Source organism: Colias croceus, chromosome 28 (genome assembly GCF_905220415.1).
Source record: "Colias croceus chromosome 28, ilColCroc2.1".
NCBI classification, from domain to species: domain Eukaryota; kingdom Metazoa; phylum Arthropoda; class Insecta; order Lepidoptera; family Pieridae; genus Colias; species Colias croceus.
Genome location: NC_059564.1, coordinates 5,484,770 through 5,502,003, shown reverse-complemented (window position 1 = coordinate 5,502,003; position 17,234 = coordinate 5,484,770). Strand labels below are relative to the sequence as shown.

Below are 17,234 nucleotides of genomic sequence, written 5' to 3'. Positions count from 1 at the left end.
ATTTCAAATCTAAACAAAGATTTTAAAGTGACAGATTTTTAGTGGTTAAAATTCGACGAAATTTCTAAAGCCCGCGTTCCACTGCACGTATCGCGATGAAACACACTCGACACCGGCATTGTGCTGCGGGAACACGGTATGTGTATTGTATAGCAGTACGACACCACACTCTGATGTACTAGAATGTCATCTGCGTACTTCTAATATTATAAATACGAAAGTTTCTGAGGATGGATGTATGTGTATGTTTGTTACTCTTTCACGCAAATACTACAGAACCGATTACAATGAAAATTAGCACACATTTAGAGGGTAAGTTGGATTAACACATAGGATAGGTTTTATCCCGGAAATCCCACGGAAACTGGAACTATGCGGAATTTTCTTTGAAAACGCGGGCAGTAGCGGGTTTTTTAAATTCCAAATTTTCTGTGCATTTTGAAGAGAAACTTCTGTGAGTAAAATTTCAAGTTTGCGTCATGGCAATACTTTTAACCTTATACCGTCATGTCATGGAGTAAGGCAACGATATTGGTATCTTTGAATCTTGCCGACGAAGTTTCAATTCTGACACGAGTGCTCGGTGCTATTTCTTTTCTTTGGTTACTCGTCACTAGGCTACATATCGATAAACTTTTTAAAGTTATAGTCAACCAAGACTTAAGGAATAGGCAGATATTTATTATAATACTAACTGTCACTTAGGGTTATGAAAAATAGATGTTGGCCGATTATCAGAGCTATCCGATATGCACAGAAAATTTCATGAGAATCGGTCCAGCCGTTTTGGAGGAGTACGGTAACTAACATTGTGACACGGGAATTTTATATATTAAATTTTGATTGTATAATGTGATTTGATAACTTATTTACTATTACACATCCAATTTAATTGGCTAAATATATAATTAGTGTTTAATGAACACGTGATGTGGTTTTTATCTTACATAGTAAAAATCGATATTAACTTATTAGTGGATAAATAAAAAAAGAGTGTGTGTACATATGTACACGCGTTAGAAGTTATACTTCTTTGGCGTATGGCAAAAATACTAAAATATACAACTTGAACACAGTTATCAATTTTCATACCACGTAGAACTAACTTCATGCTGTTAAATTTAGGTGTCGGTGTGCGCGCGCATCGTAAAAATTCACTCTCACCATTTTTCTAAATCGCGCCAAAAGAAGTATAACTTCAAAAATTATATTATTTTATTTATATGATAAAAACCATATATCATAGATAAGTAGGTATGATTGTTTTTCATTTAAACCTTATTTATATGTATTTTTTTTTATTAGAAAAATAACTGACTAAACAGATTTATTCTTGTGGTTTTCAGTACTGTAAAAAAACAATCAAAGCATAACATATTAAAATATAAGCGAAGTATTGTTATGTTAAATATAAAGATTTCAACTATTACATGAAATATGTACAAGATCTTTAAAAAAATTAAGTTTATTGTCAAGGCCGCGCTCCACTGCACTTATCGCGATGGAACACACACTCGACACGAACACGGTAATCGGTATATACAGGTGTCCCACTGTTGGTATACTAAGCTCAAAGGAGGTTTTAGTTTTGCATACGCTGAGTACGTAAAAATACTTATAAAATTCTAGACGCATTTTTATTCAAATAGATGAATTCTTAAAACTCTTTGTGTACACCCATAACAAGCAACCCGCCCATTTTTGCGACCCGCGCGTGAGCTATCGTTTAAGATTAAGTTTTCATAGACATATATGCCGGTTGCGCGAAGCTAGAGAAGAAAACATGGATTTTCAGGAAAAAATTAGCATACTTACAATTTTGACATAATTTTGTTGTTTAATTATTTTTTACGTGATCAGTGTATGCAAGACTACAAATCTCTTCGCGCTTAGTAAACCGATAGTGGGACACCCTGTATAGAAGGTAAATTATACTTATCAGTACATAGATAAATAGTAATAATATTATGTAATAAGTGTTGAATATAGTAAGGATATATGTATAGTTATTAATAATATTTATATAATAAACACATTATTTCTCACAGAACTCAATCACATGTAGGTAATAATATATGAAATAAGTTTTAATATCACAGTAATAGATTTAAAATAAAAGTATGTAATCACTTTGTATTTGTCAAATGCTATCTCTTTCTATTGCATTGGTATCTGATTTGTTAGAACGAGAGACAGAATATAATTTTATTTTATTGAAAAGCAAAATTTATTATTTATATCTATCTCGCTTTCGCATAGAGTATTTAAAAGCAATAGAAAGAGATAGTAATAGATAGTTTAAAAACCGAAAAATGTATCTTAAATAAAAAATGGTGATGGAAAAACAAAAAGAAAACAAAAAATAAATAAAAAATGCATAATTTATTGATTGTACAACAATATAACTAAATTACAATACATGTTTTTTTTACACTGACTCATTTGCTATATCCCTCCCTTTCTAACTCGAAGACGAGCGTATACATGCGTCTTTGTCTAATTTTTTTGTATGTATGTATTATACGTTTTCTTCACAGAATAGAAAATGAACTGAGCAAGAAGAGTTTGTTTGTTTGAACGCGCTAATCTCAGGAACTACTGGTCCGGCTTGAAAAAAATTTCCGATGTAACCAACAACGGACCAATGCGGGTAAAACCGCGAAGCGCAGCTATTTTACAATAAAAATAATTGTTTTAATTTTTGTTAATTACACAATTATTTTTATTATATGGTATGGTAGACACCATTTTGCGTTGTTTCTATCCTTTGTATTATTTTAATATCATTATATTGTTTAAATAAAAGCAATATTAAAAACTCAACGTCTTTTATTTCATATCTTTGTCTCTCTCACTCCTATATCCACTTGATGAGATAGCAAACGCTCAGTCCATTTTTATTTACTGTTTATAAAAATCACATTATTTATTATGATTAAAATACGCTTTTACTATTTTAAAGTCCCATAAAATATTCCCCAAAGTTTTACACCATCCGATACGATATCGTGTGACACGATATTTTTTACACGATACGACTATTTAAAAGGACTATTTAAAAAAAAAATTATTTCAAGGTAAGCAACAAAGTATGCACATTGATATTATTTCAATTTTGTTAATTGTGCGGGTAGAATGTTTTTTAAATAATGACAGTAAGAAAAAATAAATAGTTTTTTTTGTTTGGCTTATAATTTTAACTTTCACAGAATTCTCACTTAAAAACCAAATATGAATAAAAAAAGCCCATGTCCCCTAGTGGGATAAGGGGCAGATGCATTATACATCTGTTGCAATGATCGATTTTCTTTAGGGACAAGTAGGTGATCAATCTTCTGTGCCAATTACAAGGTAGATATATATTTGTCTCTATCGGGAATCGAACCTAGGACCTTTCAATTCTAAGCTCAGATGCTTACCACTATACCAAAAAGGGGGAAATAAACATACATAACGAGATGATTTTTTTCCAATAATTTTTCCCCGGAATTCTCCAATAAAAAAAATAACCTAAATTAATCCAGGATAGGCAAAAGCCAAGTCGCGTTTAAAGCTAGTTAAGTTATCTACCACTAAGTTACGTCCCAATAACATGATTTACAACAAAAGTTATACTTGACTAAAAATTTCATCAATAGCGGTCTCATCGTTCCCACGATTTTCCAGGATGATCAACCCAATTTTAAAAGGTTTGTATAATAATTGTATTAAAAAAATCATACTGTTATATTTATAGGTACTTATTGTAAAATAACAAAATAAACTAAATTTCCATTTTGACATTTTTTGACATATACATAAAAAATGACATAACTCCGTTTTTTTTAAATCACAAATATTACGTATAGATAGTACAATCATGACATGAAAAATACAAAAATATAAATGATTTGACAGATTGACATGTTCTGTCACAAAGTTGACATGTTAAAAAAACATTTACAAAAATAAGATTCTTAAACTCATTAGTGTTTAATTATTATTAGATATATACATAAAAACACACACAATTTTTGTTTGACAAAAATAAAATTAACATTATGACGAATATAATATTAAATATATAATACAAGTTCATAAAGATATTGCCATTACATATAAAAAATATGCACTGTGAATTGTAACAACGAACGCATATAAAAAAAAATGTGTGCGTGTACTAGTGTACACGCGTAAGAAGTGAAACTTCTTTACGACCTTATTTTTCAAAAAATAATTTACTATATGCAACTTTACAGAAATACGTCGAATCACGCGTGGTAGGGATAAGAAAAAGATGGCGCGTAACGGAAAAATGTCACGCGTAATGAAAAAATGTTACACTAAATTTTTTCCAACCCCGATAAAGAAGTTTCACTTCAAAAATCACACGACAAACATTTTTATTGACATGACTTATTACATAAATTAGTCACAAACTTGACATGACGTCGAACACTTATTGACATAACCTGTCATTAGCTTACGATAACATAATATGTCAAACTAAGAATATGTTAAGAGTTTAATCGGGCTCAAACATTTTATATATACATATTATTTATCTGTGAAAATACATTTAGAACGTTAACAAATCAAAGTTTACTTATTTTTGCGATTGTTGATTAAATACATAATTTAAAAGAAATCAACTTCTAACTTTCAACTTAAAAATTACAAGCGGATTTTAATGAACAACTTTATTACAAAAACAATTTACACACACAAAAAGTATATTTCTACTCTTAGGGTGTTTATCCACTAATGTAGTGCGAGAAATGTGTTTGTAAATAACCAATAGTTTATATTTTTTTTGGCTTTTATGGCATTCACATGCTTTATAAATATAAATTCGATTGCTCAGGCGGGTCACGAGTGGCTGAGTTGGTTAGGCATCCGCCCCGGAATGGCGCGAAGGATGCGGGTTCGAGTCCCGCCTCGTGATCGAATTTTTTCTATTCTTTATAAATTTATAATAACCAATAGTATCGCTTCAAACGCTTCAAACTTCACACTAAATGAAGCGATACTATTGGTTATTCACAAACACATTCCCCGCCACACATCCTCACTCATTATTCGTGGAAAAGCACCCTTAAACCACAATACATATCAAAATTACACAAAACACAAAAAAATACATATTTATTGACATAAAATCATATAATACAATACATAAATGATCCACAGACTACCAAACTATTTGAAAACTGTGTTTTTTTTCATGACATTTTAATACCCGATTCGACATGACTTGAACAATAAATGTCAAAATTACACACAAAACACATTGAGCTATTATTACTACGTATAGAGGAGACATTGAGAGGCCATTTGACCTATGTTGAGCGGAACATAAGTGATGTAGGCGGTGTCGTCTCCATACGTAATAGTATCTCAATGACAAAACATGACATTTTCCATGTCAAACCCAATTAATCCCTAACACGACATTTATCTACATATAAATTTTAAGATATTTCATATGATGTTACAGCATCTACAGTATCTCGGTCTAGCTCCACCGCCGGTGACGGGCGGAGTCACGGGCGCGAAGTAAGCGTGCACTTTTATGTTTGGCAGGTGGTTCTGTACAAAAATAAATATCAAATGGTATAAACAACTATATGGATATTAAATTTATCTGAAATAAATGAAATAAATAAATAAATAAATAAAACAAAGTCGCTTTCTCTGTCCCTATGCCCCTATGTATGCTCAAATCTTTAAACTACGTAACGGATTTTGATGCGGTTTTTTTAATAGATAGAGCGATTCAAGAGGAAGGTTTAAGTATATAATTTATTAGGATTTAGCAAAGCTAGAAAATATATAAGGAACAGTAAAAATCTCAAGGTACGCGGGATTCGAACCCGTTTTTTCGCAAATAAGATAATTATTACAAATAACATTTAAAACGAAAGAGCTTGTACCGAGCACACGTGTCAGAAGTGAAACTTCTTTGGCACTTCAAAGATACCAAAATCGTCGCCTTACTCCATGACGTGACGGTATTGCCATGACGCGACCTGGAATTTTACTCTGAACGCGCTTAAAGAAGTTTCACTTCAAAAATGTGTTACTTACGCTAATACGATAGGCGTGATGTAAAAATGTCAAGTTGTATACTTGTGTTATCTATACTATACTAGAATATTACAAAGCTGAATATTTTGTTTGTTTGAACGCGCTAATCTCGGGAACTACTGGTCCGATTTGAAAAAATATTTCGGTGTTAGACAGCCCATTGATCGAGGAAGGCTATAAGCTATATATCATCACGCTATGACCAACAGGAGCGGAGCAATACGGGTAAAACCGCAGACCACAGCAAGTATTAAAGGGCTGATAGACGTACGAACTTTAAAGTCGCGGTTTTAAAGTTCGCGTACTTACTCGGCTCGCGGCGGTGACAGACGTGCGAGCCAAGGCGGGCTTCGAGTAAAATTTCAAACATGTTGGATCGTCAACGAACTTACTCGACGGTTTTTAAGTACGCGTACTTGGGGTGACACACGAGCGAAAAAGGTCGTCGAGCCACAAGTTCGCGTACTTACTCGTACGTCTGTCACCCCTTTTAAATAAAATAAATCTTAATATATATAAATCTCGTGTCACAATGTTTGTCCTCAATGGACTCCTAAACCACTTAACCGATTATAATAAAATTCGCACACCATGTGCAGTTCGATCCAACTTGAGAGATAGGATAGTTTAAATCTCGAATCGTTTTGGAGAAAGCGGGCGAAGCCGCGGGCGGTAAGCTAGCACATCTATATATATACTCACACGTAGTTTCCGTATAGCATTCCTGGTGACCATTTGGCAGTCGTACAATTCGATCAATTGCAAATTGTGACACGATATCAAATGTTCTAACGCGCCGTCAGTAACTAGAGGACAGTTGTCCAATCCTGAAATAATGAAATAAATATTATCTATGCTAATTTTATAAAGAGATAAAATTTGAATGTAGCTTTGTGAAGGAATTGGCTACAAAATACTAGAAATATTTGGGTGAAACTTCACAACAATATAGGTTAAACACAAAGCACAGGCACAGCTAGCAAAATTATAAAAAGAATAAGATTTTTATATATTATAGTCGAGCCAATTTAATAGGCAACATTTGACGTCTATCAATTTTATCTTCGAAGAGAGGTAACCTGCTTAAAAACATCGATTAAAGTGAATTAATCGATACGGATTTGAAACATTTGTCAATCGAATTTATTAATTTATGATGATTTTTATTCACAAGTAATCAATGCATTCGATTCTAGATGTCAGATTTCGATTTTTAGAGTAACGTCTCTGGTATTTAAAAAGAAAAAAGGTTTATTGACACAAAATTGTAGCGACGTCAGTTCTTCGATTCAGAAATTGTTTATTATGTTAAGTATGATTTATCAGTAAAATGAAATCTTAAAATTACTTGTATCGGTCATTATTATTATAAATATGTAATCATAATTGAAAAAAGTTAAGCAAATATGCAGTTCTAACAAAACGAAATATCATGTTATTCTATGTCGTCGTTACTAGGTTACGTTGTTGAATTTTGTTGAACTGTCAAATGTTGCCTATTAAAATGGCTCTACTATAGTGTTGTAGTAAATTTGTGTTGTTTTAATGTTTGTAACAACAAAATTGTATATCAGCTGCGTCTGTCTCTCTGTTCGCGATAAACTTAAAACTACTGCACCATTTTTATTATATTTTAGATATAAGATTTAGACACGCGGGCGATGCGACAAAAACACCTTCATACATATAAAAAGTACAGATTTAATCTGAAATATCACCACCAATAAATACTACGCCCATCCCATACTCTTTTTCTTCATTTATACATACATATTTATATTTATTTCCACAAAAACATCTCACCCAGCACAGTTAGATGTTCTGCAGCACAAGGCGACATTGACAACTGTTTAATGCCATAGTCTGTTATCAGCTCACAGTGAGATAGCGTCTGCAAAATATATTTATTTATTTAAATTATTTAACACACACAAAAAGAATAAACAAAAAGAAAAGAAAATCATAATATGTTAAATAGGCGGCCTTATCGCTATAAGCGATCTCTGCCAGGCAACCTTTGGATAGGATTTGTCATAGGAATTAAAATTAGATAGGTGGTGTTTGTTCTTATAAATGTATTTTATTAATAACTAGCTGCGCTCCGCGGTTTCACCCGCATTGCTCCGCACCTGTTGGTCTCAGCGTAATGATTATGCCTATAGCCTTCCTCGATGAATGGGCTATCTAACACCGAAAAAAATTTTCAAATCGGACCAGTAGTTCCTGAGATTAGCGCGTTCAAACAAACAAACAAACTCATCAGCTTAATAATATTAGTATAAATATATGTATTGGATACAGATAGCAACGAAGTCACAGTTGAATTTGATATTAAGTGTTTTATGGAATTTAAATTCTGTATAAATATATTTTTTTAAAGACTAGAAATAATTTGATCACAAGGCGGGATTCGAACCCACTACTTCCGCAAAAGTCACAAGTTATTTAGGTAACAGACAGTTGCAAACAAACCATAGTGACAGTACATACATCGATGTTATTTAGAGGTTAAGCTAATATTAGGGTTGTCAAAAAAATTTTTCTGAAAAAAAGGGGATGTTGTTTAGAGGCAAAACTTTCTGATAAAAAAGATTTTCAACTTGATTGTGATAACTTTCTCAACGGAAAGGTAACATTTGGATAAATATTCACTAGTTTTATAATACGTTATACCTTTGTTTAATAGCATATAGTTAGTTACGTATAAGGTAATTTCATCAAATCTTAATATATATAAATCTCGTGTCACAATGTTTGTCCTCAATGGACTCCTAAACCACTTAACCGATTATAATAAAATTCGCACACCATGTGCAGTTCGATCCAACTTGAGAGATAGGATAGGTGTTATCTCGGAAATCCCTCGGGAACGGGAACTATGAGGGTTTTTCTTTGAAAACGCGGGCGAAGCCGCGGGAGGAAAGCTAGTTTATAATAAATTCTGAAGCAATTGATCGCTAGGGCAGTCATTAATATTAATTTACCAGTTTTTCTAACCGCGGACAGCCCATGGCCAAGTGTACAAGCGTCGTGTCCGTTATTAAAACACACTCTTCTAGGTCCATCCGTTCCAGCATTCTGCAGCTCTGTGGAGACAGACAAAATTAAATTACACTGTGCGAATAATATAATTGCTTTTATAAATAATCCAATTCGCCAATGAAAAAAAAATCATCTTGTATCCTTAGAGATCACACAATTACAAACATACTTTAGCAGATATACCTTACCAGACGCTCTATTAACAATTATCTGAACCAGACACTCTAGAATTACACCTCATCCCATAATTTAGACGCACAAACCAACCAAACAACTATTTTTCTACTCACACGCACACAATACAGTAATCAACAGGGAAAAACAATCAACCAGACACTTGAGACACTGCCAACCAGACACTTTAGACACTGCCAACCAGACACTTTAGACACTGCCAACCAGACACTTTAGACACTTACCCTAGCAAGTGCCTGGAAGCCAGCATCAGTAAGCTGAGCGCACTGAGCCAACTCCAACGTGGCCAAATCTGGACAATGTGCGGCTAGAGCACATAATGATGCGTCTGTCAGACGGGAACAACCAGACACGCAGAGTCTGCGTAATGCCCCGCCCAGACGGGATATGGACTCGTCTGTTATGTTCTGGTAAGAGATTCGTAGATAAACATATTATTAAAAAACATGAACTCCTTTTGAACATAGAAAATACAAGGAAATAACAATAGTTAGGCATGCAAATACACAAAAATAAATCGAATAGCGAATATATTACAAAAATAGATTCAAAATTATTAGTAATATTTGTCACAAAAATCGCTGTCAGCCGCTGTTCTTTATGCGCGAATTGACCCTCATATCTTACACTTAAATACAGAATGTACTTAACTATAAAGTTAGTGTTTGTGTGTGTGTTTGTTGTCGATAATTTTTTTTATATTTATTTAAATACGTAATCCTACACTATGAAAATTATAACTAATACTTTGTACAAACATGATTTATGTCATGGTCGTGACAATTTGTTATCTTATATACATTTAAAAATATGTTATCTCATGTCATATGACAATAAGTTATATAACTTAATTGTTTATTGTGTTTTATTAAAATAATTGACCAATAAATACTCACATCACAGCCCTGCACGTTGAGTACCTCCAAATCTGGACAGTATGTTGCCAAGCATGATACCGCTTTGTCATTGACGTTTTTACAGCCTGAAATAGTTTCGTTAGTTAGTTCGCTTTTTTTTTCTTGGCTTCATTCGCTTCACAGTTTTACCCGCATTGCTCCGCTCCTGTTGGTCTTAGCGTGATAATATATAGCCTATAGCCTTCCTCGATAAATGGGCTATCTAACACCGTAATATTTTTCAAATCGGGCCAGTAGTTCCTGAGATTAGCACGTTCTAACAAACAAACTCTTCAGCTTTCTAATATTAAGTATAGATTATATACAGATTTTTATATATATCGACATGTTTATCCGATAATTTTACTAAATATGACTTTTACGGGTCTTCGTTCATTTGAGTAACGTACATTTTTTCGTAAATCGTATTCTACATGATGTTTCAAAAGTTTACAACTGCTAAGAAAATTGCTGTACCTCTACAGATGAAACTCTTTAACTTTGGACAACCTCTTGCCAACGCCTCGACGCCATTTTCTGTTATGGACTGACACCAGGACACATTTACGTGTGTTAATAACTGAAATAATAAAATGTAGTAATTTCATAAAATATTTAATAAAATGTAGTAATTTGATAAAAAAAATATTATTTTATTTATTCAAGTTACATTTTTTTATTAAATTACTTTCAGTGATATATTATTTATGTATAAATTAATATTTTTTATAATAAAAATTGATTCTGTCATATGTCATATTTATGCCAAAACAGGTCATGTCAGTTTGTGTCAACTCATATTATTTGACATAATGTTATTTTTTATGACAACTTACTGGACATCCATCTGAGAGAGCTTTCAATGATATATCTGATATACTTGGACAGGAATCGAGGTTGATCCTAGAAAATAAATGTAATACTTAATCATTTTCAAAGGAAAACTGATTTATAACAATTTGACATAATAATACGCTAAGCTAGTCACTACATAGTATAAAACAAAGTCGCTTTCTCTGTCCCTATGTTCCTTTGTATGCTTAAAAGTTAAATCAATAAAACTACGCAACGGATTTTGATGCGGTTTTTTAATAGAGTGATTCAAGAGGAAGGTTTTAGTATACAGGGTGGAAGGTTAAGATGGGGCATGAAGGGCAGGTACCTTAACCGTTGTAGCTACATGAAAACGTTCTTAGGAGACTATCCTTAAATTCTTGAGAAATTTTAATCTGCATTCACAGATTTTTGAAAAAATGTACGGTCAGCAAGGAAATCGGCAGTTTTCAAAAAAAATTTTTTTGATGCCAATCGATCCAGTTTCTCATGGGGATCAAAACACTCTAATAGACCAACTGTCTAATAGACAAATATGTGTGGCAAATCACACATATATCATTGACCGCCTCCTTGGTACAGTGGTTGACGCGTGAGCGTAACACCGAGGGGTCCTGGGTTCGATTCCCGGTGGAGACGAAGAAAAAAAAATGTCTCGGTCTGGCAGGACACAGAAGGCTGATCACCTACTTGTCCCTAAAGAAAATCGATCAGTGAAACAGATGTATAATGCATCTGCCCCTTACCCCACTAGGGGACATGGGACTTCACTACTAATAGTTATGTGTATGTATGTATGTTTACCTTTGCAACTTGCTACACCGCCTGCCCAACGCCTGACACGTTTGATCCGTGAGCTTCTTGCATTTGTTCAAGTTTAAATCTTCTATGTTCGGACAAGACTGAAAAATTAGTAACTTATTGTAATTTTTTTTTTCTAAGAACTATAGAAATAACTGCTTTCAATATAGGTAGGTTTAATATTGAACACAGAAAAGAAAAAAACTTTTTAAATACTTCTAAAAAAATATAGTCAATTGATAAATAAAACATTGTACCTATATATAAAAATGAATCTGTATTTTTTAGTCACGCACAAGCGTGTTTAGCTAGACCGATTTGATCAATGTTGTGTTTCTATGACTTTCTATGTATTTTGTCGATTTCAAGCTTAAATCCTATGAAATGTGCATAAAAAATGAAAAAAAAAACAATCCCTCTTCAAACCTTGTTGAACTGGAGTAACAACAAAAATAAGACAAAATCCATACTAATATTATAAATGCGAAAGTAACTCTGTCTGTCTGTCTGTCTGTTACTCAATCACGCCTTAACTACTGAACCAATTTGCATGAAATTTGGTGTGTAGATATTTTGATACCCGAGAAAGGACATAGGATAGGTTTTATCCCGGAAATCCTACGGGAACGGGTTTTTCTTTGAAAACGCGGGCAAAGCCGCGGGCGGAAAGCTAGCAAGGAATATAGTCAAAATAGTGTTTACTTGAGCTAAAGTTTTCATAGATCCATCGGCTATACTCTCGCACCCCCTCAGTGAGAGTTGACGCAGAAATCCGCCGCATCTTTGCGATATATTCTCTATTACTGGACCCTGGAATTGATGAAAAGACAATTTAAGTAGATCTAGTAGTATTTAGTATAGGAAAAATGCCAACACAAAATTAGATCTTCAAACACGGCACACTAACGCACACACGATTAGACGTCACAGTGAGATGGCATGATTCAACTATCGTGAGTGAAAGAGACAACTGATATGAATTGTGACTAATAAGCCACATTTCAACGTGCCACTCCCGGAGCGCTAATAACTTATATATACATCTTTTTACTTATAATATCATTGCAAAATATCATCTCATCAAATAAGATCACTTGAAAAAATTTTGTCTCGAATCTAACCCATTATACATGTGCTTTGTAAGTTTGTGACTGAATGCTATTTATTAACTTACTTCAAAAAAAGGAGGAGGTTCTCAATTCGGCCCGTTTTTTAATATTATATTTTTAACCTGTATAAATATTTATCCTTATAGGCCTGTATATTATATTTTTAACCAAACCAACCTGGGAGAAGTGTCTAGTTTATTATAATAAGTTAGATACATACCTCTACATCTCTTTGGAAGTCAAATAAATCAATTCGTTGCCAGTTAGAGCCGTCCAGTGCCAAGATATTCCATAACTTTGATACCTGGAATAAAGCTTTTTTTATTAATGCTTGTTTTTCATTTGTAAGGATAGATTTGAAGTTATTGTAAGAGCTAGCGCGCAAGAGCAACTATTTTGTCTCTCTCATCAACTCTATGGGGAGTTGCGTCGCTACGTGCGCGCACTTTCTTACTAGCCCATAGAGTTGATGGGAGAGACTAAATAGTTGCGGAGACAAAATTTGCTCTTGCACGCTAGCTCTAAAGCAAATTTCAAGCAAATAATGCTTATCCCAGTTAATCAGATGCATTTCATATCTGTTTCCTTAGAAAATTTTATTCGATGTAAGTGAACTAACTAAAAAAATAAATGACGTACATTAACAACTAGAATCACAATCACGGTCGAAAATCGTCCAAAACAAAACTCTGCCTACGCGTGCGGCGTGTCTGAGGCAGAGTTTTCTGATTATCAATACAATAGATTTTGAATATTAGTGCCATGTAATAAGGTGTTAATTTCAATGAATCGGACGATCGGAAATTGCTTGGCGACCATTTAATAGGCTACAGTGAGTCTAGTGGTTTAAAGTGCGTTAAAGACTTATGCTAATTTTTTTAATACCTAGCAGGAATCAAAGCCACTAACATCCTTTAACAACTACACCAAGGAGGCACGTAAAAATATAAAATCTATAAAAACATTATATTTACCTGAGCGCACCTACATAACGATACTACGTCGAGGTAAGAGAGTATTCGCAGCAGTAGTTCTTTTGGTAGTTTTTTGTTTATATGATTTTCATCTTCGCCCGAAAACCGAGCGATCTGTAAACAAATAATAAATAAATATTTCAGGACAGTTTTCACACACGGCAAGATCTGATCCCATACTAAGCATACGCTTGTGTTATGGAAGCCAGATGGCTGATAAACATACTTATATAATTTTTAAATAAATACTTATAATTATTGGCACCCAGACACAGAGCAAACATCTATGTTTATCATGCAAATATTTGCCTCTGGTTTTGAAGGTAGGGCCACTACCAACCAACCCAACCGGCCAGTCAAATATTAAAAAACGTTTCTTCCAGATTGCATTACAATTCCTATACAGACGATGCTTCTTTCTACCCAGGTAAGAAGCCAACTGCTCTAAACACTAGTTAATAATATTAAAATCAACTTTGTGACGCCGTTGCTATGTATAAAAATACTCATGTCTTGTGACAAATTGAGTCTATAATATAATTATGTTACTCCTATGTTGTTAATAACAATGTTTATAAGCACTATTATCTAATCTGTGTAATCCTTATTTTATCAAGTCTGTAGTATATTAATTGTATTATCTGTGAATATGATTATTTTTATATGTGACAAATGTTGTTTTTATGGTAATAAATTTGTTTTATTTCCTGGTTGGTTTTAGTTAATAGTTTTTCCTTCTCATGAAAATTTATTCGTTAATTGTTAGGGTATTAAATAAATGTTTATTATATTAAAAGGAGAATGCCCATTTTTGGTACTGGTTTTTCTCATGCATCAAGACAACAATATATAAAAAAAAAAATTTCGGCAATTTAGAGGCCTTCTTATCATCGGAAAATATATTTTGAACAGGGAATGTTTTGTAAAATCTAATAAGACATGTAATTGTTTAGATCCGTTATTATAGATTTAGTGTCCATTACCATTTACATTTTTGGTACAGGTTTTTTCTCATGCATCAAGATAAAAATACTATTAAAAAAATCTCGGCAATTTAGAGGCCTTCTTACTATCGGAAAATATATTTTGACCAGGGAATGTTTTGTAAAATCTAATAAGACATGTAATTGTTTAGATCCGTTACCATAGATTTAGTATCCATTACTGGTTACCACGGTAACCAAGCGGTGAGTATTATGACATTTACTATGGTAAATAGCTAATATTGTTTTCATTGAATTACAAAAAAATCAATTAAAATAAAATCACTCTGTAAGGTATTGTTTATACACTGTAGGTTGTTTTAACATATATAGTGAAGTAAAATAATATAAATACATATAATTATGACATAGCTTGGTAGGTAACCAGTTATTTCTTATTTGTTTCTTTCTTCGAATATGTAGTGAAAAAATGATTCAAACAACAACAACAATATGTAAACCGAATAAAAACTCTATTGGCATTTTTTTAATATATATTTAGGTTTTCTTGAAATCCGTCCCGGAAGATTTCTGGTGCCTACCTACACTAGCCGATGAACAGATAGACTTTGTCTGAAAGCATAAGCTCTACGCATAGATTAAATATGTTAAACGAAAAATAACCTTCAGACGATAAAATACTACCTAAATCACACATAAACCTAACTAAATCGGGTTTATTTAAGTTTTGAGGTTAATTCACATTTTTCTCAATATCTTGAAAACCCCTGTTTTTATCACAAAAAAATCAATTGGTAAAAATCTTTTGAATATCGAAGAACCCTCCAAAACAACTCTGGCATTGACACAACACTATACTGTGGTCCATACTTTCATGGGCATTCTCCTTTGTCTTAAGTTCTCTTAGTGTGGGTGCTGTTAATAAATATTAATATGCGTAATAAGCTACAGAAAATTCTTCTCAAATCGATAAATTTCTACTGATATTGTGTTTCGGCTGAAATAAATATTTTTTTTATTTTCATTCAATAAGTACAGAAAATAATTCTAATACTTATAACTAAATAGTATAAAACAAAGTTATTGTCGCTGTCTGTCTGTCCCTATGTATAGTTAAATCTTTAAAACGTTGCTACAGATGTTGTTGCTGAATTTTAACAGATAGTCATTCTTGACGAAATGTTTAAGTACATAGTTGTTAAGTTTTAGACGAAGAGGCATTCTTATAACAGAACATTAAAGAAATGTTCTGTTATGTATATAGAATACTTTTCTTATTTATTTATATATTTTATGACCCTATTTTTAATTAATTGTGTTGACTTGAGTAATTCTACATTGACTTGTGTTTTTAAATTTAAATCCAAAAAAAACATAAGCTACTGGACTAGTAAAGCATTGTGACAAGTAATAATATGGCAACCTCGATGATCAAAGTGAGGTATTGAAGTGAGGATAAATAATAAATAAATTCTAGTATAGTGCCCGGAAAACTTCTTGGCTAAAAAGAAGAGTGGTGGGGGAAGTTTGCACATCAAGTTTTAGTACATTTTTATATGCGCAACTTCCCCCACCACGCCACTTTTTGGCCAAGAAGTTTTCCGGGGGCTATATATTGTTTTCAAATGGTATTTATTTTATATTCACTTTTTTTTCAATTCAATATTTTTTAACAAAAGTATAGCTTTTCATTGATTTGAATATAAATACATTAATTATTAGGTACATTACTTAAAATGCATCTATTTGGATTGAAAACATATCTTGTATATTATGTATTAAAAAGATCATTTTTTCTTTATTTCAATTATATTTATTCTAATTAAAAATAATCACAGGGGTCACGTAATTTTGGGATTCGCATAACGGTAATTGGTGATTAAGAGTTGACTGAACGTCTAAGGTCATTAAACCGGCGACGCAACAAAGAAATTAAATGTGTTTATATAATTATTAATAACTACATTAAAATCCAAACACATAATATTATGTATTCGTCACTTCGAAAAAATCGCATTTATAGAGATGTTTTTAAATTTCGATCTTTTTTTTTCGTCGGTGATTATCAAAGCATGGGAGAACAAAGAAACGGGTTTGGTACTTCGATACATTGATGTCAGCTGTTTTGATGAAAACACAAACAAAGGTAGGATGCGAACTATGGGCTCACCTCGAATTTATTCCTTCCGGAATAAGTCATACTCGGGAACGGGGTCACCTTAGCCACAGTGTTGAGTTTATAGTCCACTGGCCCTAAATACACAACCACGGATTAGTGAAATATCCAACAAATATGGACGTCTTTTAATTTTTCGCCGACCGAGTATACCCCGTTCTTCGTTGTGCATCTCAGTTATACATTATATATATAAA

The 17,234-nt window shown here is 32.8% G+C and overlaps 1 protein-coding gene across 1 annotated transcript; it reads right to left on the bottom strand.

Annotated features, from left to right (window-relative positions):
* Nucleotides 1–4,980: 4,980 nt before the first annotated feature.
* On the bottom strand, nt 4,981–17,203 carry LOC123704034 (F-box/LRR-repeat protein 20). The gene is made up of 13 exons (XM_045652284.1): nt 17,032–17,203; nt 13,918–14,031; nt 13,164–13,247; nt 12,537–12,644; nt 11,838–11,935; nt 11,036–11,102; nt 10,677–10,779; nt 10,200–10,285; nt 9,528–9,710; nt 9,051–9,152; nt 7,870–7,957; nt 6,769–6,893; nt 4,981–5,568 (listed from the first exon to the last, which is right to left on the bottom strand). Exons 1-13 carry the CDS (start codon nt 17,059–17,061, stop codon nt 5,461–5,463), a joined length of 1,296 nt encoding a protein of 431 aa, XP_045508240.1. The 5' UTR covers nt 17,062–17,203; the 3' UTR covers nt 4,981–5,460.
* Nucleotides 17,204–17,234: the final 31 nt, after the last annotated feature.